The sequence below is a fragment of the Tasmannia lanceolata genome, unplaced genomic scaffold, assembly GCF_043159265.1.
Source record: "Tasmannia lanceolata isolate RefF3 unplaced genomic scaffold, GAP_Taslan_0.1 ptg000015l, whole genome shotgun sequence".
Classification (NCBI taxonomy): Eukaryota; Viridiplantae; Streptophyta; class Magnoliopsida; order Canellales; family Winteraceae; genus Tasmannia; species Tasmannia lanceolata.
The window spans coordinates 9,512,385-9,534,328 of NW_027518692.1; the positions used below are offsets into that span (position 1 = coordinate 9,512,385).

General features: G+C 36.1%; 1 protein-coding gene across 1 annotated transcript in view; it reads left to right on the forward strand.

The window, feature by feature from the left end:
• Positions 1-2,415: 2,415 nt before the first annotated feature.
• Positions 2,416-21,944, forward strand: part of LOC143891701 (uncharacterized) — a 95,531-nt gene continuing 76,002 nt past the window's right edge. Inside the window, exon 1 of the mRNA XM_077396241.1 lies at positions 2,416-2,623. Within this exon, the coding sequence (XP_077252356.1) occupies positions 2,416-2,623 (208 nt within the window). The remainder of the gene's footprint in view (positions 2,624-21,944) is intronic.

Genomic DNA, 21,944 nt, shown 5'->3' on the forward strand with positions numbered 1-21,944 from the left:
AGACATCGAACTGAATCCAAATTAAGTAGTCATGGCGGAAGAACAAGAGCCGCCCAAGAATTTGCGTGATCGCTTCTATCCGGCCCGAACCGCGCAACCTTCTTGCATTAGATTGCCGATTGCACAGGGCAATAATTTTGAGCTAAAATCGTAATTTATCTCTTTGCTTCCTCATTTTCATGGCGTTCCTTCGGAGGATGCTTATTTATTTTTGTGTGAGTTTGAAGATGTGTGTGCTTTGATTAAGTTGCAACAACTTACCGATGATGCGGTAAAGTTGCGGTTTATTACGTTTTCACTCAAGGATGGAGCCAAGAAGTGGCTCTATGGCTTACCAACGAACTCCATCACCACTTGGGAGGAGTTTGCCGTCGCTTTCCTAAAAATTTTTTTTCCATTGCATAAAACTAATAAGCTTAGGAACGATATTTTACAATTCAAACAAAAGCCATTAGAGTCATTTTCTAAGTTTATGGAGAGGTTCAAAGACCTACTCCAAGAGTGTCGTCACCATGGAATTGATTTACGGCACTTATGCCAAATTGTTTATGAAGGCATCGATTACCAAACAAAGCAACTTCTTGAGTCCATGTGTCCTAATGGTTTTATATTTTTCACGGATGAGGCCGCGGCATAGAATTTCTTACTTGATTTGGCGAAAAAAACAAGAGAGTGGGAATCCACTCAAGACGGTGAGAGAGCCACTTCAAGCAAGGGATTTCTCATAGATGGTGCCGTGGCTAAAGAGGCCCATCTTGATAGCCTAATCAAAAGGCTAGAAGCAATAGTTGTCAAAGGACCCTCACAAGTCAATCAATTGCACATAGTGTTTCCATGTGTAATTGGTGTCAAGCCACGGACCATGTCATGGAAGAGTATCCAACTCTTGCTAAATTTGTTAATTCTAATGAGAATGTGAGTGCTCTTTATGCTAATAATCCTTATTCTAGCACTTATAATCCGGGATGGAGAAATCATCCCAACTTTTCATGGAGTCAAAGTGGGCCATCTAATTTCCATGGCCAAGGCCAATTCGACCAACCTAGGCCCACCTTCCCTCCCACTTTTGTTCTGCCATCCCCTTCCCCTCCTACTTTTCAAAACCCCATGATTAATAATGTTTCAAATCAGCAACCGTCGGGTTTTCAAAAACAAGGAGAGTCGGCACGCATAGCTTCCTTAGAAAAAAACATAGAACTTCTCACTAGCACTTTCATGACAAGCCAACACAACATGGAGAAGCAAATCTCCCAACTTGCCATGGCGTTGCATGAGAGGGAAAAGGGGAAGATGCCAAGTCAACCCGTTTCTAATCCAAGGAACGTGAATATGAATGTGAATCAACAGGTACCGCCAAATCAGATAAATGCCATTCACCCAATTTTGCCGCCGCAAGAGCCCTCCAACGAATGTAATGCCGTATATGCTTTAAGGAGTGGTAGAGATTACCACAAGGAGGAGGTCAGATCTGAACCTTCTATAGATATACAACATACATCCAAAGAGGTAAGAAAAGACTCCCCTCCAATAGGCTCGATTGCGGAACCCAAACAGGTAAGTGAAGAGCAGGCTGTTTCTCCACCTGAAAATGAGTTTGTGCCTACAGCTCCTTTTCCAAGGAGACTTGCTAAAAATAAGAAGGTGGATGCCATAGATAAAATTTTAAATGTGTTTAAACAAGTGCAAATTAACATTCCTTTATTAGATGCAATTTCTCAGGTTCCTACTTATGCCAAAGTGTTGAAAGATTTGTGCACACAAAAGCGCACAACTAATGTGTCCAAGAAAGCTTTCTTGGCCGCAAATATAAGTTGCATCTTGTCTCAACAAATGGTCGCTAAGTATAAGGATCTAGGATGTCCTACTATTTCTTGCACTATTGGTAACACAAATATTGAACATGCTCTTTTGGATTTGGATGCAAGTGTAAATCTCTTGCCTTTTTCTGTATTTAAGCAACTAGGATTAGGAGACCTCAAACCAACCACAATCACTCTTCAATTGGCGGATAGATCAATTAAAACACCCAAAGGAATGGTTGAGGATGTGTTAGTTAAAGTAGGTGATTTTTTATTTCCCGTAGATTTTGTTGTGTTAGATACCGAGCCTGTTGCTAATATCAAGGATCAAATTCCTATCATCCTTGGTAGGCCGTTCCTTGCCACTAGCAACACTCTAATTAATTGTAGAAATGGATTAATGAAATTATCTTTTGGAAACACATCGGTTGATTTTAATGTCTTTAGATTGGGTAAGCAACCAAATTTTCATCAAGAAATCAATATGTTGTATTCATTTCCTGACGATATTGTTTCTAATTTTGAAATTGATTTTGATGCAGGATTCTAAGAATGCTTGGACAAACTAGGAAATGATGGAGATGATTTCTTTTCCAAAGCTTTTACCATCCAAAACATGGAGCCTGTTGGACCACTCGCAACATCTCTTCCAAAGACATCAATCGAAGAAGCGCCACAGTTGGAGTTGAAGCCCTTGCCTTCTCATTTACGTTATGCATTTTTGGGTGATAATTGTACTTTGCCTGTAATAATTGCTGCGAACCTAACCTCCACTCAAGAGGAGGAACTCATTAAATTGCTAAATGATAACAAAGAAGCCATAGGTTGGACAACGGCCGACATCAAAGGAATTAGCCCTTCGATTGTGCAACGTCACATCCATCTCATTGAGGGTGCCAAACCTTCAAGGGAACATCAAAGAAGGGCTAATCCTGTGATGAAGGAAGCCATCCAAAAAGAAATTTTAAAATGGTTAGATAATGGGATCATTTATCCCATCTCGGATAGCCAATGGGTGAGTCCCGTCCAAGTAGTGCCTAAGAAGTCGGGAGTTACCGTTATACAATCCGCCACCAATGAACTTATTCCTACTCGTAATCAAATAGGGTGGTGGGTTTGTATTGACTACCGAAAGCTTAATGCCGCTACTTGGAAGGATCACTTTCCTTTGCCTTTTATTGATCAAATGTTAGAAAGGTTAGCGGGTCATGAGTATTATTGCTTTCATGATGGATATTCCGGTTACAACCAAATTCCCATAGCTCCTGAAGATCAAGAGAAAACGACATTCACATGCCCCTTTGGAACGTTTGCTTATAGACGCATGCCTTTTGGGTTATGCAATGCACCGGCAACTTTCCAAAGATGCATGATGAGTATCTTTTCTGACATGGTGGAGACCTTCTTAGAGGTTTTTATGGATGATTTTTCTATTCATGGCTCCACCTATGCCGAATGTTTACATCACTTAAAATTGGTCTTAGAAAGGAGTAGAGAAAATAACCTTGTCCTCATTTGGGAAAAGTGTCATTTTATGGTAAAAGAGGGCATCATTCTAGGACATGTGATTTCTAAAGAGGGAATTAAGGTTGATAAAGCCAAGGTGGATCTCATTGTCCATCTTCCACCGCCCAAAAGTGTGAAGGATATTCGATCATTTTTGGGTCATGCGGGCTTTTACCGGCGTTTTATAAAAGATTTTTCTAAAATTGCTAGGCCTCTAACCAACTTGTTAGCAAAAGATCAAAAATTTGAGTTTTCCAAAGAATGCTTCGATTCTTTTGAGTGTTTGAAAAAGGAGCTAACTACGGCTCCCATCATTCAAGCACCTAATTGGATCGAACCGTTTGAAATTATGTGTGATGCTTCCGACTTTGCAATAGGAGCCGTGTTGGGTCAAAGATTCAATAAATTACCGCATGTAATCTATTATGCAAGTAGAACTCTTAATGATGCACAACTCAACTACACCACTACCGAGAAAGAATTTCTGGCAGTTGTGTTTGCATTAGAGAAGTTTCGGTCTTACTTGATTGGATCTCATGTGATAATTTATACCGACCATTCGGCAATCAAGTATCTTGTTGGAAAGAAGGATGCTAAAGCTCACCTCATTCGGTGGGTTTTACTTCTTCAAGAGTTTGATTTAGAGATTAGAGATAAAAAGGGTACGGAAAACTTGGTTGCCGATCACTTGTCTAGACTTCCTAATGCAATGAATGACGAAGGTCCAATTAATGAATATTTTCCTGATGAGCAATTGCTTGCTATTTCTAGTGAGCCGTGGTATTCAAATATTGTGAATTACTTGGTTACAGGTGCTACACCGGATCATTAGTCCAACCAAGACAAATACCGGTTTCACTCACAGGTAAAGTATTTCTTTTGGGATGATCCCTATTTGTTCAAAACTTGTTCGGATCAAATTGTCAGACGATGTGTGCCCGATCATGAGCACCAATCAATTCTATCTTTTTGCCATAATCAAGCATGTGGTGGCCACTTTAGTGCAAAGAAAACCGCGCACAAAGTTTTACAATGTGGTTTCTATTGGCCAAGTCTTTTTAGAGATGCTTTTGATTTTTGTAAGGCATGTAGATCGTGTCAGTCATTAGGTAGAGTTACAAAGCGAAATATGATGCCCCTCAACTCGATCTTAGTGGTAGAAATCTTCGATGTGTGGGGTATTGATTTTATGGGTCCGTTTCCCAACTCTTTTGGAAACTTGTATATTTTGTTAGGTGTAGATTACGTGTCGAAATGGATTGAAGCCATTGCTTGCAAATCCAATGACCACATGGTGGTGGTCAAGTTTCTTAAAGAAAATATTTTTTCACGCTTCGGTACACCTTGTGCCATCATTAGTGATAGGGGTAAGCACTTTTGAAATAGACCATTTGAAGCTCTTATGAAGAAATATGGTGTTAGTCATAAGTTGGCCACCCCTTATCATCCTCAAACAAGTGGCCAAGTGGAGGTTTCAAATAGGCAAATTAAGCAAATTTTGGAGAAGACTGTGAATCCAAACCGCAAAGATTGGTCCATTAGATTAGTGGATGCTTTGTGTAAGCCCAAGGGTCTACTCTCCTATCTTGTTTTGATGATTCTAAACATAATTGATTGTGTTATTGAATACTAATCAATTTTCCTGGAAGTGTTGTGTTTAAGATAGGATTGATCATTGAAGAAACCAACACACTACATGGTCATGGTTGAAGACGTACCAACACAAGAGTCAAAGGAGCTAAGTGGACCTCACATTATCTCTCAAGCAAGCATACACAAGATGGAAGACCAATTGAAGACCAAGGCTAAAGAGAAGTTGAGGTTTACCTATAACTCATTGTACATCCTCTCTCTTTAGATTTATAAGTCAAGGCAAGGTTTTTCAAAAGAGTTTTTCAAAAACACTTAAGAACTTAAAATGGTTTAGTGAATGGTTGTGTGGTGGACCAACATGTTGGGACCCTCATAAACATTCCAAAATTATCATAGGGTTTGAGTTCTAAAAGCCAAAAATCAAACAAGCAATAAAAACACAAAATCTGCTGATTTTTAGGCTTCTCGGAACTCCCAGAAATGGTCCAGCAGCCTCTGGCCATTTTCTCGGAACTCCAAGAAATGGTCCAGTAGAAATATTCATCTTCTGGCCGTTCTCTCGGAACTCCAAGAATATTTCTCGGAACTCTGAGAATTTCTCGGAGGTCCGAGAACCTCGCGACAGATCAAAAAATAGCCGTTGGGCTTTGAATTAGAAATTGGTTTTTAATTTTCTTAATCCCAGACGGTCATATTTTAGCAAGAGGTTATATATACACCTTTAAGAGGATTATTTTCCTCACTTGAATATTTTGAAAAACCCCCTTAAGCATTCAAGTAAACTTGCAACCCTTTCAAGCTTAAGATTTTGTTTTTCCCCAAACTTGCCTTGCAACTTGCAAATCTATTGAGTTGGGATTTAGAGCTTTCACTTGCAATCACTATTGAAGAGCAATCAAGGGACTTCAAAGAGCATCAAGCTTTCAAGAAGAAGCTAAGCTATTTATCTTCAAATTCTTGTAAAGGTGGCTAGGGCATCCTACCTTAATACCCTAGGGAGCATCGCTTAGAACTCGACGAAGAAGGAGAGTCGGTGTAAAGGTGTAAGGGCATCCTTATTTAATATCTCTTGGAAGTGTAATCGCCTAGGAGCCGGGCATCATGGAGGTCTCCAATAGTGGAAATCCTTAAGGACGATCTTAAGAAGAGTGGAGTAGGGCTTTGCCCGAACCACTATATATCGGTGTGTTCTTTCTTATTCTTGCACTTTCATTCTTAATTTTGGTTTGGTATTTCTATTTGTGTTGATCTCATTTGAACTAACCAAAATCTAATCAAGAGAAGAAAATTCAAATTAGGTTTCATAATTAATTTTCAAAAGGGCTAATTTAGTGTTAAAATCAATTCATCCCCCCTCTTGTCTATTTCAATTGGTATCAGAGCCTCGTCTCTAATTTTTATGTAAAAACCCTAACCGGTCTAGAGTAAAGATTCTAAAAATGGCAAACTACCCTCAACACCATGAAGGTTACTCATACACTAGGCCACCCTACTTTGATGGAACAAATTATGGATTTTAGAAAACCAAAATGAAAATCTTTTTAACCCAAGATTACCAAATGTGGAGAGCCATTAATAATGAATATGTATTACCCACTAGAAATCTAAACGATTGGACCGAAGCCGAACAACAAGCCTCAAACTATAATGCCAAAGCCATGAATTCCCTAATTTGTGCTTTATCACCCGGAGAATTCAATAGAGTGTCAAATTTGAATTCGGCTAAGGAAATTTGGGACACCTTAGAAGTCACCCATGAGGGAACCAACCAAGTTATAGAATCTAAAATGAATCATCTTTTTAGGCAATATGAACTCTTTCAAATGACACCCGATGAAACTATTGCCGACATGTACACTAGATTTACTAACCTTGTAAATGGACTAAAGGGACATGGAAAACAATTTTCAAATAAAGATTTAGTGACCAAAATCCTTAAATCCCTACCTTTGTCTTGGGAATCCAAAACCTCTACAATCACCGAAGCCAAGGACATGAATACATTAAACCTAGATGAACTAATAGGGTCCTTGATAACCCATGAGATGATCTTCAAAACAAAAGCACCCGAAATTGAAACTAAAATTGAAAAAGGAAAAGGAGTTGCTTTTGCTTGTAATGTAGGTGATAATGAAGATGCAAAGAAAGACATGGAAGATGAAGTTGCCCTCCTAATAGGAAGGATCAAATTCTTGCAAAGGAACATGGGAGGCATGAAAAATAGAAGAATCAATCCTCCATTCAAGAAGAAAGAGGAGCTCGGTGACGGATCTTCTCAACCCCGATGCTATGGTTGCAAGAAGCTTGGACACATTCGCCCGGATTATCCACTCAACAATGAGCCTACCTCAAATAATCCCTTCAAGAGAAGAGAAGGCAAGAAAGGAATGACCGCCACATGGGATGAGAAAATTGAAAGCGAAGGCGAACAAAATGATGGCGAAGATTGCTTGATAGCAAAAAATCTTTGCTTCATGGCCTCAACAAACGACAATAAAGAGGTAAATACTTTAAATGATGTCATTGTTTTAAAAGAAGTTCTAGATTCCTTGCAAAATGCACATAATGAACTTGAGATTGAATTTGATAAAAATGCATCACTTGAAAATTCTCTTGCTAACATGACAAAAGAATTTGGTTGGCTAAAGAAAGACCATGAATTTCTAGATGATGAAAATGAAAAATATAAAGTTGAAATTCATGATTTAAATGCTACTATCAAAATCTTAAATGAAAATCGACAAGAACTATCTATTGAAAACAATAAGCTAAAGCATGAAAATAGTAAACTATCTTTTGAATATGATGAACTAAAGAAACTTTTTGAAAAATTTGAACATAGTTCATTAAAATTGGATAGGCTTGTTAATATTCAAAGAATGTCACATGATAAAAGTGGACTTGGACATAAATGGAATACTACAATATCCAACTATAAAAACAAACTTTTAAAGGCTTCTTCTAGTAGTACCAAAACTTGCTTTTATTGTGGTTTAGAAGGTCATTATAAAGTCGCTTGCGTGCATGCTAAACAAGATAAAATCAAATTGAACTCTAAAGTGAAAATAAATGAACATAGCAAGATTAGGAAGATTTGGGTACCTAAAGGATCTCACTTGCCTATTCATATGTAGGTATGCCTTAAAAGCCATAACAAGAAGAACACATGGTACCTTCATAGTGGATGCTCTAGACACATGACCGGAGACCCCACTCAATTCGCATCCCTTTACTCAAGGATGGTGGAGATGTTACCTTTGGAGATGACAAGAAATAAAAGGTCAAAGGAGAAGGCACCATAGGTAACTCTACCTCTCCCATACATGATGTGCTTTATGTTGATGGCTTATCCCATAATGTTATTAGCATTAGTCAACTATGTGATAATGGTTTTGAAGTAGTCTTCAACCCCGACAAATGCATTGCTAAAAATAAGATAGATGAAAAAGTGAAATTCATAGGTTCTAGAGACAATAATATTTACACTATTGGACTAGATGATCTTAGACTCCAAAATGTGACTTGTCTTAATGCCATTAGTGAAGATTATTGGTTGTGGCATAGGAGGTTGGGTCATGCCGGAATGGATCTCATTTCGACCCTCTCCTCAAAAGAAATTGTTAGAGGATTGCCTAAGTTCAAATACACCAAAGATCACATTTGTAGAACTTGTCAATTAGGAAAATAATTAAAAAGCTCATTTGCCCCTAAAAATATGATTTCAACCACCTACCCCTTGCAACTACTTCATATGGATCTTTTTGGACCAATGAAGACAAGTAGCCTAGGTGGAAAAAGGTACGTGTTTGTAGTTGTGGATGACTACTCACGATTTACATGGGTCATATTTTTAGCACATAAAGATGAAACCTATGAAAATTTCCTTAAATTGTGTAATCAAATACAAAATGAAAAGGTTATTGCCATATCTTACATTATGAGTGACCATGGAACGGAATTTGAAAATATACATTTTGACACTTACTGTAATGAACATGACATCAAACACAATTTTTCGGCACCTAGGACACCTCAACAAAATGGGGTTGTAGAAAGAAAGAACCGAATCCTCCAAGAAATGGCTAGAACTATGTTGCATGAAAATGATCTCCCTAGATACTTTTGGGCGGAAGCGGTTAGCACCGCTTGCTATATCATAAATAGGGTATATATAAGGCCAATTTCTAAAAAAACACCTTATGAGCTTTGGAAAAACTTGAAACCAAATATAAGCTATTTTAGAGTGTTTGGTTGTAGATGCTTTATCTTGAACATTAAAGATAACCTACACAAATTTGATAAGAAATCGGATGATGGCATATTCTTAGGGTATTCTTCACATAGCAAGGCATATAGAGTATTTAATAGAAGAACCCTAGTTGTAGAAGAATCCATGCATGTGACATTTGATGAGAGAGAGCCAACACCTCAAGAAATGCCACATGATGAGGATGAACCTATTGAACATCTCTTACCTAAGACAAATGTTCCTTCTCATGCATCTACAAGTGATACATTATCTAGTGAGGAAGTTGAGAATGTAGATGATGATGACTCATTGCCTAGGGATAGGAGAATATTGGTAGATCATCCTGAATCCCAAATCTTGGGTGATGCCACATTGTCGGTAAGAACTAGATCATACTATCGTAGTGTGAGCAATAACTTGGCGTTCCTATCCGAATTAGAGCCTAAGTCCATCAAGGAAGCCGAAAAGGATGAATATTGGTTGATGGCTATGCAAGAAGATTTGAGTCAATTCGAAAGGAACAAGGTGTGGAGGCTAGTGCCTAGACCTAGTGATCATCCAGTCATTGGCACGAGATGGGTGTATAGAAACAAATTGGATCAAAATAGAATTATCACTAGAAATAAAGCTAGGCTTGTAGCCCAAGAGGAGGAGGGAATAGACTATGATGAGACATTTGCTCCTGTTGCCCGCATGGAAGCCATTATGATACTCTTGGCATATGCTTCTCATAAAGGGTTTAAACTATATCAAATGGATGTCAAAAGTGCCTTCCTAAATGGCTATATCCAAGAGGAAGTGTATGTTGAGCAACCTCCAGGTTTTGAGGACGACAAACATCCAAAGCATGTCTTCAGACTTGATAAAGCTTTATATGGATTAAAGCAAGCTCCTAGAGCTTGGTATGAGAGGCTTTGCACTTTCCTAGTGGAAAAAGGATTTGAGATGGGAAAGGTGGATAAAACATTATTTATCAAAAGAGAAAATCAAGATATCCTTCTTGTCCAGATTTATGTGGATAACACCATCTGTGGCTTAACTAATCAAAAAATGTGTGATGAATTTGCAACTCTAATGAAAAATGAATTTGAAATGAGCATGATGGGTGAGTTAACCTACTTCTTAGGACTCCAAATTAAACAATACCAAAATGGGATATTTTTAAAGGGAAAGGTGTGCGTACTCGGTCGAGTAGATAAGCTTATCTACTGGGTCGGGTAAAAAACAGTGGGGGCCCACATTTTTGGGGTGATCCAAACCATTCATTTGAAAGGCCCTTACCTAGATAGGGTGTCCACCAAAAATCAGCCCCATAGGATCATCCTAACCCATGCAACAGTGGAGGGAAAAATGGGAAAAAATGGACAAACACAGCTTGTCCACAAATCTGCTCATTTTCCCTCCACTGTTCGATGGGTTAGGATGATCCTATGGGGCTGATTTTTTGTGGTGACCTTATCTAGGTAAGGGCCTTTCAAATGAATGGTTTGGATCACCCCAAAAATGTGGGCCCCCACTGTTTTTAACCCGACCGAGTAGATAAGCTTATCTACTCGACCGAGTACGCACACCTTTCCCATTTTTAAATCAAGAAAAATATACGAAGGAGTTACTAAAAAAGTATGGCATGGATAGCAGTAAGACATCAAGAATTCCCATGAGTACAACTGCTAAGCTAGAAAATGATGAATTTGGCAAATCTGTGGACCAGAAGATGTATAGGGGTATGATAGGTGGCTTACTCTATTTGACAGCCAGCAGACCAGACATTATGTTTACTGTCTGTCTCTGTGCTCGATTTTAATCGGACCCAAAGGAGTCTCACCTATCGGCAGTCAAGAAGATCTTCAAGTACTTAAGAGGAACCCAAAGTCTGGGACTATGGTATGAAACATCATCTACCTTCACTCTCATTGGATATTCAGATGCAGACTTTCCTGAATGTAGAGTGGATAGGAAAAGCACTAGTGGGACTTGTCAATTCTTGGGAAAATCACTTGTTTCATGGTTTAGCAAGAAACAAAATTCAGTAGCTCTGTCCACAACAAAAGCTGAATATGTGGCAGCTGGAGCTTGCTGTGCACAAGTCATATGGATGAAAAGCACATTGATGGACTATGCAATTAAAATGAAAAATATTCTCATCCAATGTGACAATACTAGTGCTATAAACTTAACAAAGAACCCCATACAACACTCTAGAACAAAACATATTGAGATTAGGCACCACTTCATTAGAGATCACTCACAAAAATGAGATATTTGCTTAAAATATATCAATACTGAGGATCAATTGGCGGATATCTTTACAAAACCCCTTAGTGATGATAGAATATGTTATATCCGAAGTGCCTTAAACATTTGGAGTGCGGATCAAGTTAAAGAAATTGCCAAATAAATACTTTGTGCCTTTCACCAGCTTATCTATATAGTATTTATATATATCATCTTTGTTTGATAGTATCTGCATGAATGAGATGTCAAATATTAATCTTAAAAATCACTCAATTGGTACTCTTAGCCTTCTTAGTTTTCTAAGTTGGAGAGGTACCTTCACTTTAATTAAAAATACCTAACAATTTGACTTGTGTCAACATCTTGATCATGAACTATGTGCATTACTTGGTTAAAATATTTTTATACCATAAGCATTGATTTAGGGGGAGTACCTAACTCAATCTTCATTTACTTCTAAATTGCTGTACATTTTAGTTCACCCTTTCTGTCGATGACAAAAGGGGGAGAAGTTTGAAATTGATTATCTATTCAATTGACTATATGCATCATATGCTTTTAATTGTTATAATATATCTATGTGCATATATTGAGGGGGAGTTCCAGCATTCACTTGCCTACTATGTCACTCCACAAACACCTCATAATCAATTTTGTTTGTCATTATCAAAAAGGGGGAGATTGTAAGCCCAAGGGTCTACTCTCCTATCTTGTTTTGATGATTCTAAATATAATTGATTGTGTTATTGAATACTAATCAATTTGCCTTGAAGTGTTGTGTTTAAGATAGGATTGATCATTGAAGAAACCAACACACTACATGGTCATGCTTGAAGACGTACCAACACAAGAGTCAAAGGAGCTAAGTTGAGCTCACATTATCTCTCAAGCAAGCATACACAAGATGGAAGACCAATTGAAGACCAAGGCTAAAGAGAAGTTGAGGTTTACCTAGAACTCATTGTACATCCTCTCTCTTTAGATTTATAAGTCAAGGCAAGGTTTTTTCAAAAGAGTTTTTTAAAAACACTTAAGAACTTAAAATGGTTTAGTGAATGGTTGTCTGGTGGACCAACATGTTGGGACCCTCATAAACATTCCAAAATTATCATAGGGTTTGAGTTCCAAAAGCCAAAAATCAAACAAGCAATAAAAACACAAAATCTGCTGATTTTTAGGCTTCTTAGAACTCCGAGATTTCCCTCGGAACTCCGAGAAATTTCCTCGGAACTCCGAGAAATGGTCCAGTAGAAATTTTCATCTTCTGGCCGTTCTCTTGGAACTTCGAGAATTTCTCGGAGGTCCGACAACCTCGCGACAGATCAAAAAATAGCCGTTGGGCTTTGAATTAAAAATTGTTTTTTGATTTTCTTAATCCCAAATGGTCATATTTTAGCAAGATGTTATATATACACCTTCAAGAGGATTATTTTCCTCACTTGAATATTTTGAAAAACCCCCTTAAGCATTCAAGTAAACTTGCAACCCTTTCAAGCTTAAGATTTTGTTTTTCCCCAAACTTGCCTTGCAACTTGCAAATCTATTGAGTTGGGATTTAGAGCTTTCACTTGCAACCACTATTGAAGAGCAATCAAGGGACTTCAAAGAGCATCAAGCTTTCAAGAAGAAGCTAAGCTATTTATCTTCAAATTCTTGTAAAGGTGGCTAGGGCATCCTACCTTAATACCCTAGGGAGCATCGCTTAGAATTCGGCGAAGAAGGAGAGTCGGTGTAAAGGTGTAAGGGCATCCTTATTTAATATCCCTTGGAAGTGTAATCGCATGGAGCCGGGCATCGTGGAGGTCTCCAATAGTGGAAATCCTTAAGGACGATCTTAAGAAGAGTGGAGTAGGGCTTTGCCCGAACCACTATATATCGGTGTGTTCTTTCTTATTCTTGCACTTTCATTCTTAATTTTGGTTTGGTATTTCTATTTGTGTTGATCTCATTTGAACTAATCAAAATCTAATCAAGAGAAGAAAATTCAAATTAGGTTTCATAACTAATTTTCAAAATGGCTAATTTAGTGTTAAAAACAATTCACCCCCCCTCTTGTTTATTTCAGTAAGTATTCCTAAGGGGCCCAAAAAGGTTCCTACAATAGGAGACCGCAATCCAACGGCTCCTATGACTTTAATTAAGTTAATTCAATTTATTGAGATTGGTGATTTTTAGATTGACTAATGTTCTATTTTCAAGGATTTTCGATTCCTAAATATCTAAGGGATACCAAAGATTTTATGGTTTGCCAGTTTCGGCCTCAAATCGCAACCATGGATGGGAATCGTGCTCTCAACCCTTGTATAATTTAGCACGTAAGTTATAGTATCTTATTGCCTGCATGTTTTTCAGGATTTTCGTGGACAGTGAACCTCGAAGCCAATATCATACTATAATTTGCACACTGCAATTATTCAGGATCGATCGCAATCAGTATACGATTATGGTTGCGATCTCGACTAGTAAATTATCGCGCTATGGCAAATTTTCAAGGGGGATCTATGAATCCTAAGGCTTCTGTTTCAAACAAGTTAGGGGTTGAAATCATAATGGAAAGTTAGGGTTTTCTGAAGATTTGTACTGATTTTTGTGTTAATATGCTCTTAAATTGTGATTTAATATCATTAAGACCAGATTGCTAGGATTACACAGTAACCCTAAGCAATCGAATTCCAAATTCATTAAAACATTTCCAGTAGCAAGATATGAATGAGTTTAGACTACTGAAAGAGATTAATGAATTGAGAACAAGTTTTGAATTTTCAAAATTTAGTTCAGATTGCAAACTAACAAATCCACTCATAGCATATGAATCTCAAATCAAGTAAAAATTTTACAGTACAGCTATAATCATGGTATTATACTACTGTAAAAATTTTAAAGGTTTTTATTAAGATTTGATGCCAATTAAAATTTTCACAAAATTTGGATAAAATCAATGAATTAATTAAAAGGTAGACTAAATGGTATCCTAAAATCAAGTAAAAATTCCAATAGATATATAATAGATTATATGATTTTTTGCCAAATTTAAAAATCCAAAAATTAAATCTCCTCTCTAAAATCAATTTTTAAGTAAAAGAGATCAATTTGTTTCATAGGAATTAAAACTCATTTATTAAAATAAATTGTAAAACCTTATCAAAGCTTTTCAAAATCAATTGAAAATTTTTCTCTAACATTCCAGTAACCTAAGTTACTAGTTTGTAAAGAAAATTTTCAAAAATTTAATAATTTAATATGGAAAAGAATTACGGCAAGTAAAACGGGGAGGCGATTAGAAAACAGTAAGACCATATTATTTTCAAACTTTTTTTTCAATGTAAAATTCAATTTATTATTAAGCTTTAATTTTGAAAACTTTCATCAATTTTTACAACCTTTTGATATTTATTAAAAATGGCCGAAATTTAAAATAATTAATAATCCGATTAAAAATATCAAAAAATTCGAAAAAATTTTGGGTGATCTGGAAATGCAAAAGTCGGTTCGGAAACAAAATGTCATGAATTTTGGACTTGATTTGACCCGTTTTTCATTTTATTCTTCAAGAAATAACCCTTTGTTGGGTTAACTTTGGAAAAATAGAACGGAAACCGAGGCGGTCAAACAATGGTCAAAGATCATGATTTCCAGTAGCTTTAGAATTTTTAGAACCCTAAAAAAAATTCATTTTTTGAAAACGATCCTTTTTCAAACACTTGCTTTGAAAATTCCATTTAAATCCATATTGAAAAGAAAAGATCCTTGATGTGTGATTTGTTGAAGAAGAAAAGGGAATTCAAGAATCCGTTTTGTGAAGAACCCTTGAGAGAGAGAGATGAACACACTTCAAGAGAGAGGATGTTTTTTTCTCTTTTTTTTTCTTGGGAGGAGAGAGAAAAATGACGAATTTGGATTTTTTTGGATCCCCTTTGTGTTGTGTGCTTTGATTTTTATACAAAAAAAAAGCTAGGGTTGAGAGAGAAATAGTAGTTTCCAATGTGAGAGCTCCCATCTTTGGCTTGTTTCCAATTTTCCCCTCTTGCTTTCTTTCTTTCTTGTTTCCAAATTGGATTTGATTCCAATCTTAATTTCTTATCAAACAAGACATGTTATTCTCATTTCATATTGCTTCTTTGGAAAACCCCTTTTATGCAACCATTCATCTTTTCTTTCTTTCCTTCTTTTTTTTTATTCTTTTTATTTTTCTTTTAACCAATATGATGTCACCACCATGTCATCATCTAGGTGGAGCACCCAACTCATGTGGGTCAGCCATGTGGGGCGCCCACCATGGTGGTTGACCCACATGGGTTCCATTCTTGCGGGCTTTAGCCCAATGGGCCGTTTCACACGGGTTTCGGATTTTTTCCATAAAAATTCAATAAAATATTTCTAAATTCAACATTTTATATATGGACCCAACCCATTTGACATTTATGGTGCATCCCTAACACATGATCGAACTATCTTTTTTGGGAAAAGAATTTTTCGGACCAAAATGCCCCTATTTAACAATTACACATCCAAATGTAACCAAAATACCCTTCAATTGGTTCACCCCTAAAGGGAAGAGTTAAAAATGGAAAGTCTTTGTGATCAAACTTCAAAAATAGAAACTTTTAAAGTTGGGTCCTTTTGGTGAGCAATATCAAACAGGATCATTTGGTACCCCTTTAAAATATCTAAAATGCCCTTGACACATAAAATTTCCAAGTAAAGCGAAACCCCTGAGAAACTCTAAATTTAGCAAGCTTTCCAAAATTCATGAAATGATCTAAGATTCCTTAGATACACCCTAGAGGTCAAATGAAACATATTGGAAATGACCAGATTACCCCCGAGGTACAAAATTTGGTGAAACTAGGAAAAACCCTGAGAAATTCTAAAAATAGCAGCTTTTTCAAAATTCATGTAATCACTCAAGATTTCTCAGACATAACTCGGGGGTCAAACGGGACACATCAGGAATGACCAAAATACCCTTGTACTGCAAAAATGGGCGAAAATGAAGGAAACCTTAAAAATCCAAAAAATAGCAGATTTTTTCACTTACTTGAAAACTTAATTTTACATCTTTCGGAGGCCAACGGAACCCCCTAGAGACCTTTAGGATCGCGGATCAACTTTAAAACTCATATAACGAGATGAAATCTACCCTAAAATGCATGGATGCCTAATCTAATGCGGAATACGGACTAAAGACTCGATGACACTATCAAATCTTTTGATTTTTAAAGCGAAGCAAAATAGGGGTGTCTATTGATGCCCCTTTTTGGAAGAGATGACATAGTCATAGAATACCAAAGCAGAAATGACAGAACCATTTTGCGTAGCTTTAATCAACAAAGATATTTCCTACACACAATGCAACCTAAATGCAAACAGCTCCTAAATGCAAGACCCTAGATGAAGTCCTAGAATTAGAATCAAGATCATTTATTCTTACCACCATGAGCTGGTAGTTCAGAATAATGGATAAATGGATTCAATCCAAGAGCGAAGATCACACAGCTTAGAACGAAAGATAATTATGAGGCAGCGCCATTTTCAAACGGGCAATGAGGAAATGAGAGATCATTTTCGAATGGGTACTGCTTTCAAACAGGCTCAACAGAAATGCGGCACTATAATTGTACAAGCCAAAGGGAAATGAGAGATAGATCATTTTCGAATGGACTCACAGAGAATGAAATGCCGTATTTATACAGATTCCAAGGAAATAAGACATCATATTTATATGAATCCCAAAGAGGAACAAGAGACCATTTTTAAATGGAATTAGATAGAATGAAATACTGTATTTGTACAGTTCCAAAAGGAAATGAGACATCATATTTATATGGATCCCAAAGAGGAACAAGAGACCATTTTTAAATGAACTCAGATACGATGAAATACTGTATTTTTACTGATTGCAAGAAAATGAGGCATCATATTTGTATGATGTTCAAAGAGAATTAAGAGATCATTTTTTAATGGACTCAGATAAGATGAAATACCGTATTTTTACAGATTCCAAGGAAATGAGACATCATATTTGTATGATGTTGAAAGAGATTTAAGAGATCATTTTTTATTTGACTCAGATAAAATGAAATACTGTATTTTTTCAGATTCCAAGGAAATGAGACATCATATTTGTATGATGTTCAAAGAGATTTAAGAGACCATTTTTGAAATACCGTATTATTACGGATTCCAACGAAATGAGACATCATATTTGTATGATGTTCAAAGAGAATTAAGAGACCATTTTTTAATGGACTCAGAGAAAATGAAATACTGTATTTTTACGGATTCCAAGGAAATGAGACATCATATTTGTATGATGTTCAAAGAGAATTAAGAGATCATTTTTTGAATGGATTTAGAAATAATAAAACGCCGTATTTTTATGAATTCCAAGGAAACGAGACATCATATTTGTATGATGTTCAAAGAGAATAAAGAGACCATTTTTTAATGGACTCAGAGAGAATGAAATATTGTATTTTTACGGATTCCAAGGAAATGAGACATCACATTTGTATGATGCTCAAAGAGAATAAGAGACCATTTTTTAATGGACCCAGAGAGAATGAAATACCGTATTTATACGGAGTTCAAGAAAATGAGACATCATATTTGTATGATCCTCAAAGAGAATAAGAGACCATTTTCGAATGGACTCAGAGAAAATGAAATACCGTATTTATACGGAGTTCAAGGAAATGAGACATCATATTTGTATGATGCTCAAGGAGAATAACGGACCATAGTTGTATGGATTCGGAGAGAATGAAATACCGTATTTATACGGACTCAGAGAGATTTAACTTGTTTGCAAATGAGACGAGAGATCAAATTCAGATTGCTTGGTTGATCAATTGTTGATTAATTGATGACTTTGACGATGGTGAATTTGGAGATTTTTCATGAACTTGAATTCTATGTGAAGTTGAATTTGATGAACTTTAGTTTCTTGAAATAAATGAAGGATGAAATCGGGGACAATAGAGATCGTGCCCGATGAAGTTATTGGAAACTAAGACTTTGATGAATGATGAGACAACAAACCTTAGGAATGAATAAGCATGCTTAACGAGAATGGTTTAGGAACGCTTTCAGGAAGCTTAAACAAGATTTTTTGCAAAGAGACTGTTGGTCTTTTCTTCTGGGGATTTTGATAACTGAAACCTTGATCAAAAGAATATTCAAATATCTCAAGGGGAATCTTAGCCTAGGTTTATGGTATGAAAGTTGTAATTATTTTACCCTAGTAGGGTATTCGGATACTGACTTTGCCAGATGTAGAGTGGATAGAAAAGTACAAGCGGCACTTGTCAGTTCCTTGGTAGATCCCTTGTATCTTGATTTAGTAAGAAGCTGTTAGCCCAAGGGTTCTCCATGGGTTCATTCAATCACCATGTTTTTATGATTAACAAACAAAATTGATTAGTCTTTTATGGACTAATTGTTTGCCTTGAGTGTTGTGCTAAGGAAAAGAAATTCATAGGTTAATCCATGATAACACCAACACACACAGATAGCCTATGCTTGAAGATGAACCAAACAAAAGACAAAGGAGTTAGAGCATACTTGGACAAACCAACCTTGGAGGATCAACTAAGGAGAAGCTCATCACAATCATCTCAAAGCATTGAACACACTAAAGAAGATCATGAAGGCTAAAGCCTGTGGATCAACAACTTGCAAAGGAGCTTGAACCAAATGGTGGCTCATCCTTGGAAGGTGTCAAAGAAAGAAGCTCAACTTTGAAGATCCCAAAGCAAGCCAAGCACCACATTGAAGATCAAATGAAGATTAGCTCAAGAGAAGTTCAAAAGAGTACTTAGAATGGTAGTATGTATCTCCTTTCTCTCTTGCATTTTCTCTTGATCAAGGAACATCTTAAAATCCCTTAAAAATATATTTTTTAAAGAGACTAACACACCCTTTAAGGACTTAAATGGATAAGTGAATGGCCATGGTGGTGTACCAACATGTTGGGACCCATATGGCATTCAACACAACATTGAACAAAACAAAGTTCCGAAGAAACAACCTGGACCAGCAACTAAATCCTATCAAAACTTGTTTAAAATATTTTCAAATATTTTTAAAAATATATTTAACAGATAGCTTTTTTTTCTCATATCTGTAGAGTATAAGAACGTCGAAATCCTATAAGAAACGAAGGAGATATGAATTTTACAAAATCGAAAAATCCTGATGGAAATCCAGATTCAGAATTCTGAGAATTGATCTCGGAATTCTGAGACATTTTCTCGGAACTCCGAGAAAGCCCCTGGACTGAAAAAAATAGCCGTTGGGGGTCCATCGGCTAGTTGACTGTTTGACCCAAAAATGATTGTTTTGCCCCTGAAACGGTCATATTGAGTTTGGACTTCATATATACCCATTCAAAGGGTCCAAAAAAAAAGATGAACATTCTCCAACTCAATTAAACCCTTGAAAATCATTTGGCCATTATTTTTGAGTAAAATCTCTCTCCATCTCACTTGTGCTTTGATCTTGAGGAATTCTTTTGAGACTGAATTAAGCCTTAGTTGTAATTATTTTTGAGAAATTCTTGTGAGCTTTACACTGTATCAAGCCTTCAAGAGGCTAAAGAGTGTGCTTCTATCTTCTTCTTTATTGTAAACTTGGCAACAAAGGGCGCCGTATTTAAGACCCTTGGAATTTGGACGCTCAGATTGTACTTGGCGAAAGGAACACTGTATTTAAGTACCTTGGAAGATAGTGGATTCCTCAAGGAGACAAAACTTGAGAAGAGTGGAGTAGGTCTTGGGGTTAAGACTAAACTATTATAAATCTTCGTGTTTCTTGTGTGATATTTATCTCTCTCCCACTCTCACTCTTATTTGTGCTTACACTTATACACTTAGAATTGAGTGAGTAGTTAGCATTGGGAATTAACTTGCTTCTCTAGTACCTTGCTAATTAGCTACTTTAATCTTGTTAATTAAGTTTGCTTCTACCAAGTGTTTGATAAAAGGCCTAAAAGAAACCATTCATCATATTCCGTTATCTTGTTGTGGAATTTACTTTATATTTGAAATCTTTAATCATCCACCAACTATTTTGATAAAAAGATTAAAAAAATAAATAATCAACTAGGGTTTTCAAAAGTCACCTAACAAGTGTTCGTTAAAAAGGTCGAAGAGAGAATATCCACTTAAGCTTTTGAAAACTAATTAATCTTGCAAAAGTTTTTAAAGAGGATAAATTTTTTTTAAGACACCCAATTCACCCCCCTCTTGGGTTGCCTATTAGAATTTCACTTGGTATCAAAGCTAAGGCTCTTATATAGATTTTTGAACTTTCAAATTTCTTCAAGAGAAAAGATCTATATTGATAACCTAATGGCTTCTAGAGTTCCTTGTTTTTATGGAACCGACTATGGATCTTGGTCGATCCGTATGAGGTCTTATCTGAAGAGTCTAGATGGTGAATTATTAAAAGTAATTGAAAATGGCTTTGTATTAAACTCCAAATCTAAGAGAATTAGTGAATATGATAAAAGATTATATTGCTTGAACTCAAAAGCTATGAATGCCATATGTTGTGCCTTACCTTCTCATATGTTTGATTAAATACCTAATTGTAAAAATGCCAAAGAAATATGGACCTCACTTGAAAATATTTTTAATGTACAAGTTATATGGCATTAGAAAACAACAATGAAGAAGATAATGATAAGGATGAGTCTCTTACAATTAATGAACTTCTTGATAGATGTGAAAAACTAAATGATGCTTTAAATCTTGAAGTCTCCAAGAATCAAAAACTTAAAAACTCTCTCAACTCAATTTCTAAGAAATTTGAAAACCTTGAAATGACTATCAAAATTTGCTTAAAGAAGAAAAGCAGTTAATTGAAAACAACAAAAAATTAGAAAAGAAAATAGAGGAATTAAAAACAAAAGAAGAGAAACTATGGGTAAACACATCTCATGAGCTAAATATTCTAAAAGAAGAAATTGAAGAGATAAAATTAGAAAAAGAAAGACTAGAGTTGGAAAACAAATCCCTACAAGAAATGAATGCTAAACATGTTTGTGTACCTATGCATTCTTGTAGTTGTTCATCTAGATGCTCATCTACCTATTCTTATGATTCATGTGATTATTGTGGTAGATTAGATCATCATAAATCTATGTGTAGACTTAGGTTTGTGAAAGCTTGCAAGTATGTGTAGATTAGAAAAGATGATTTTCTTCATAGAACAAACTTGCATGGACCCAAGATGGTTTGGGTTCCAAAAACCCCTACTTGATCTATTTATGACTTAGTAGATATAGGGATGTGCTTCAATATTTATATCATATGAAAATAGTTGTTTGGATACAAAAATGTCTATCTTGCATGAATGCCATGTATCTATATTTTGTGCTTAAATGTTTATCTTTTTGAAAATCCAAAGTCTATATGCTTAAAAAATGATTTGTATTAGACTTTGACACATTGCACTAAATTGTTATATCGATTGAAAAAGGTTCCCTAGATATCTCACTTGATGTCTAGTTTATGTTTGAGCTAAAATTGTCAAATCCCATGGAATGTATACTTCTAGAT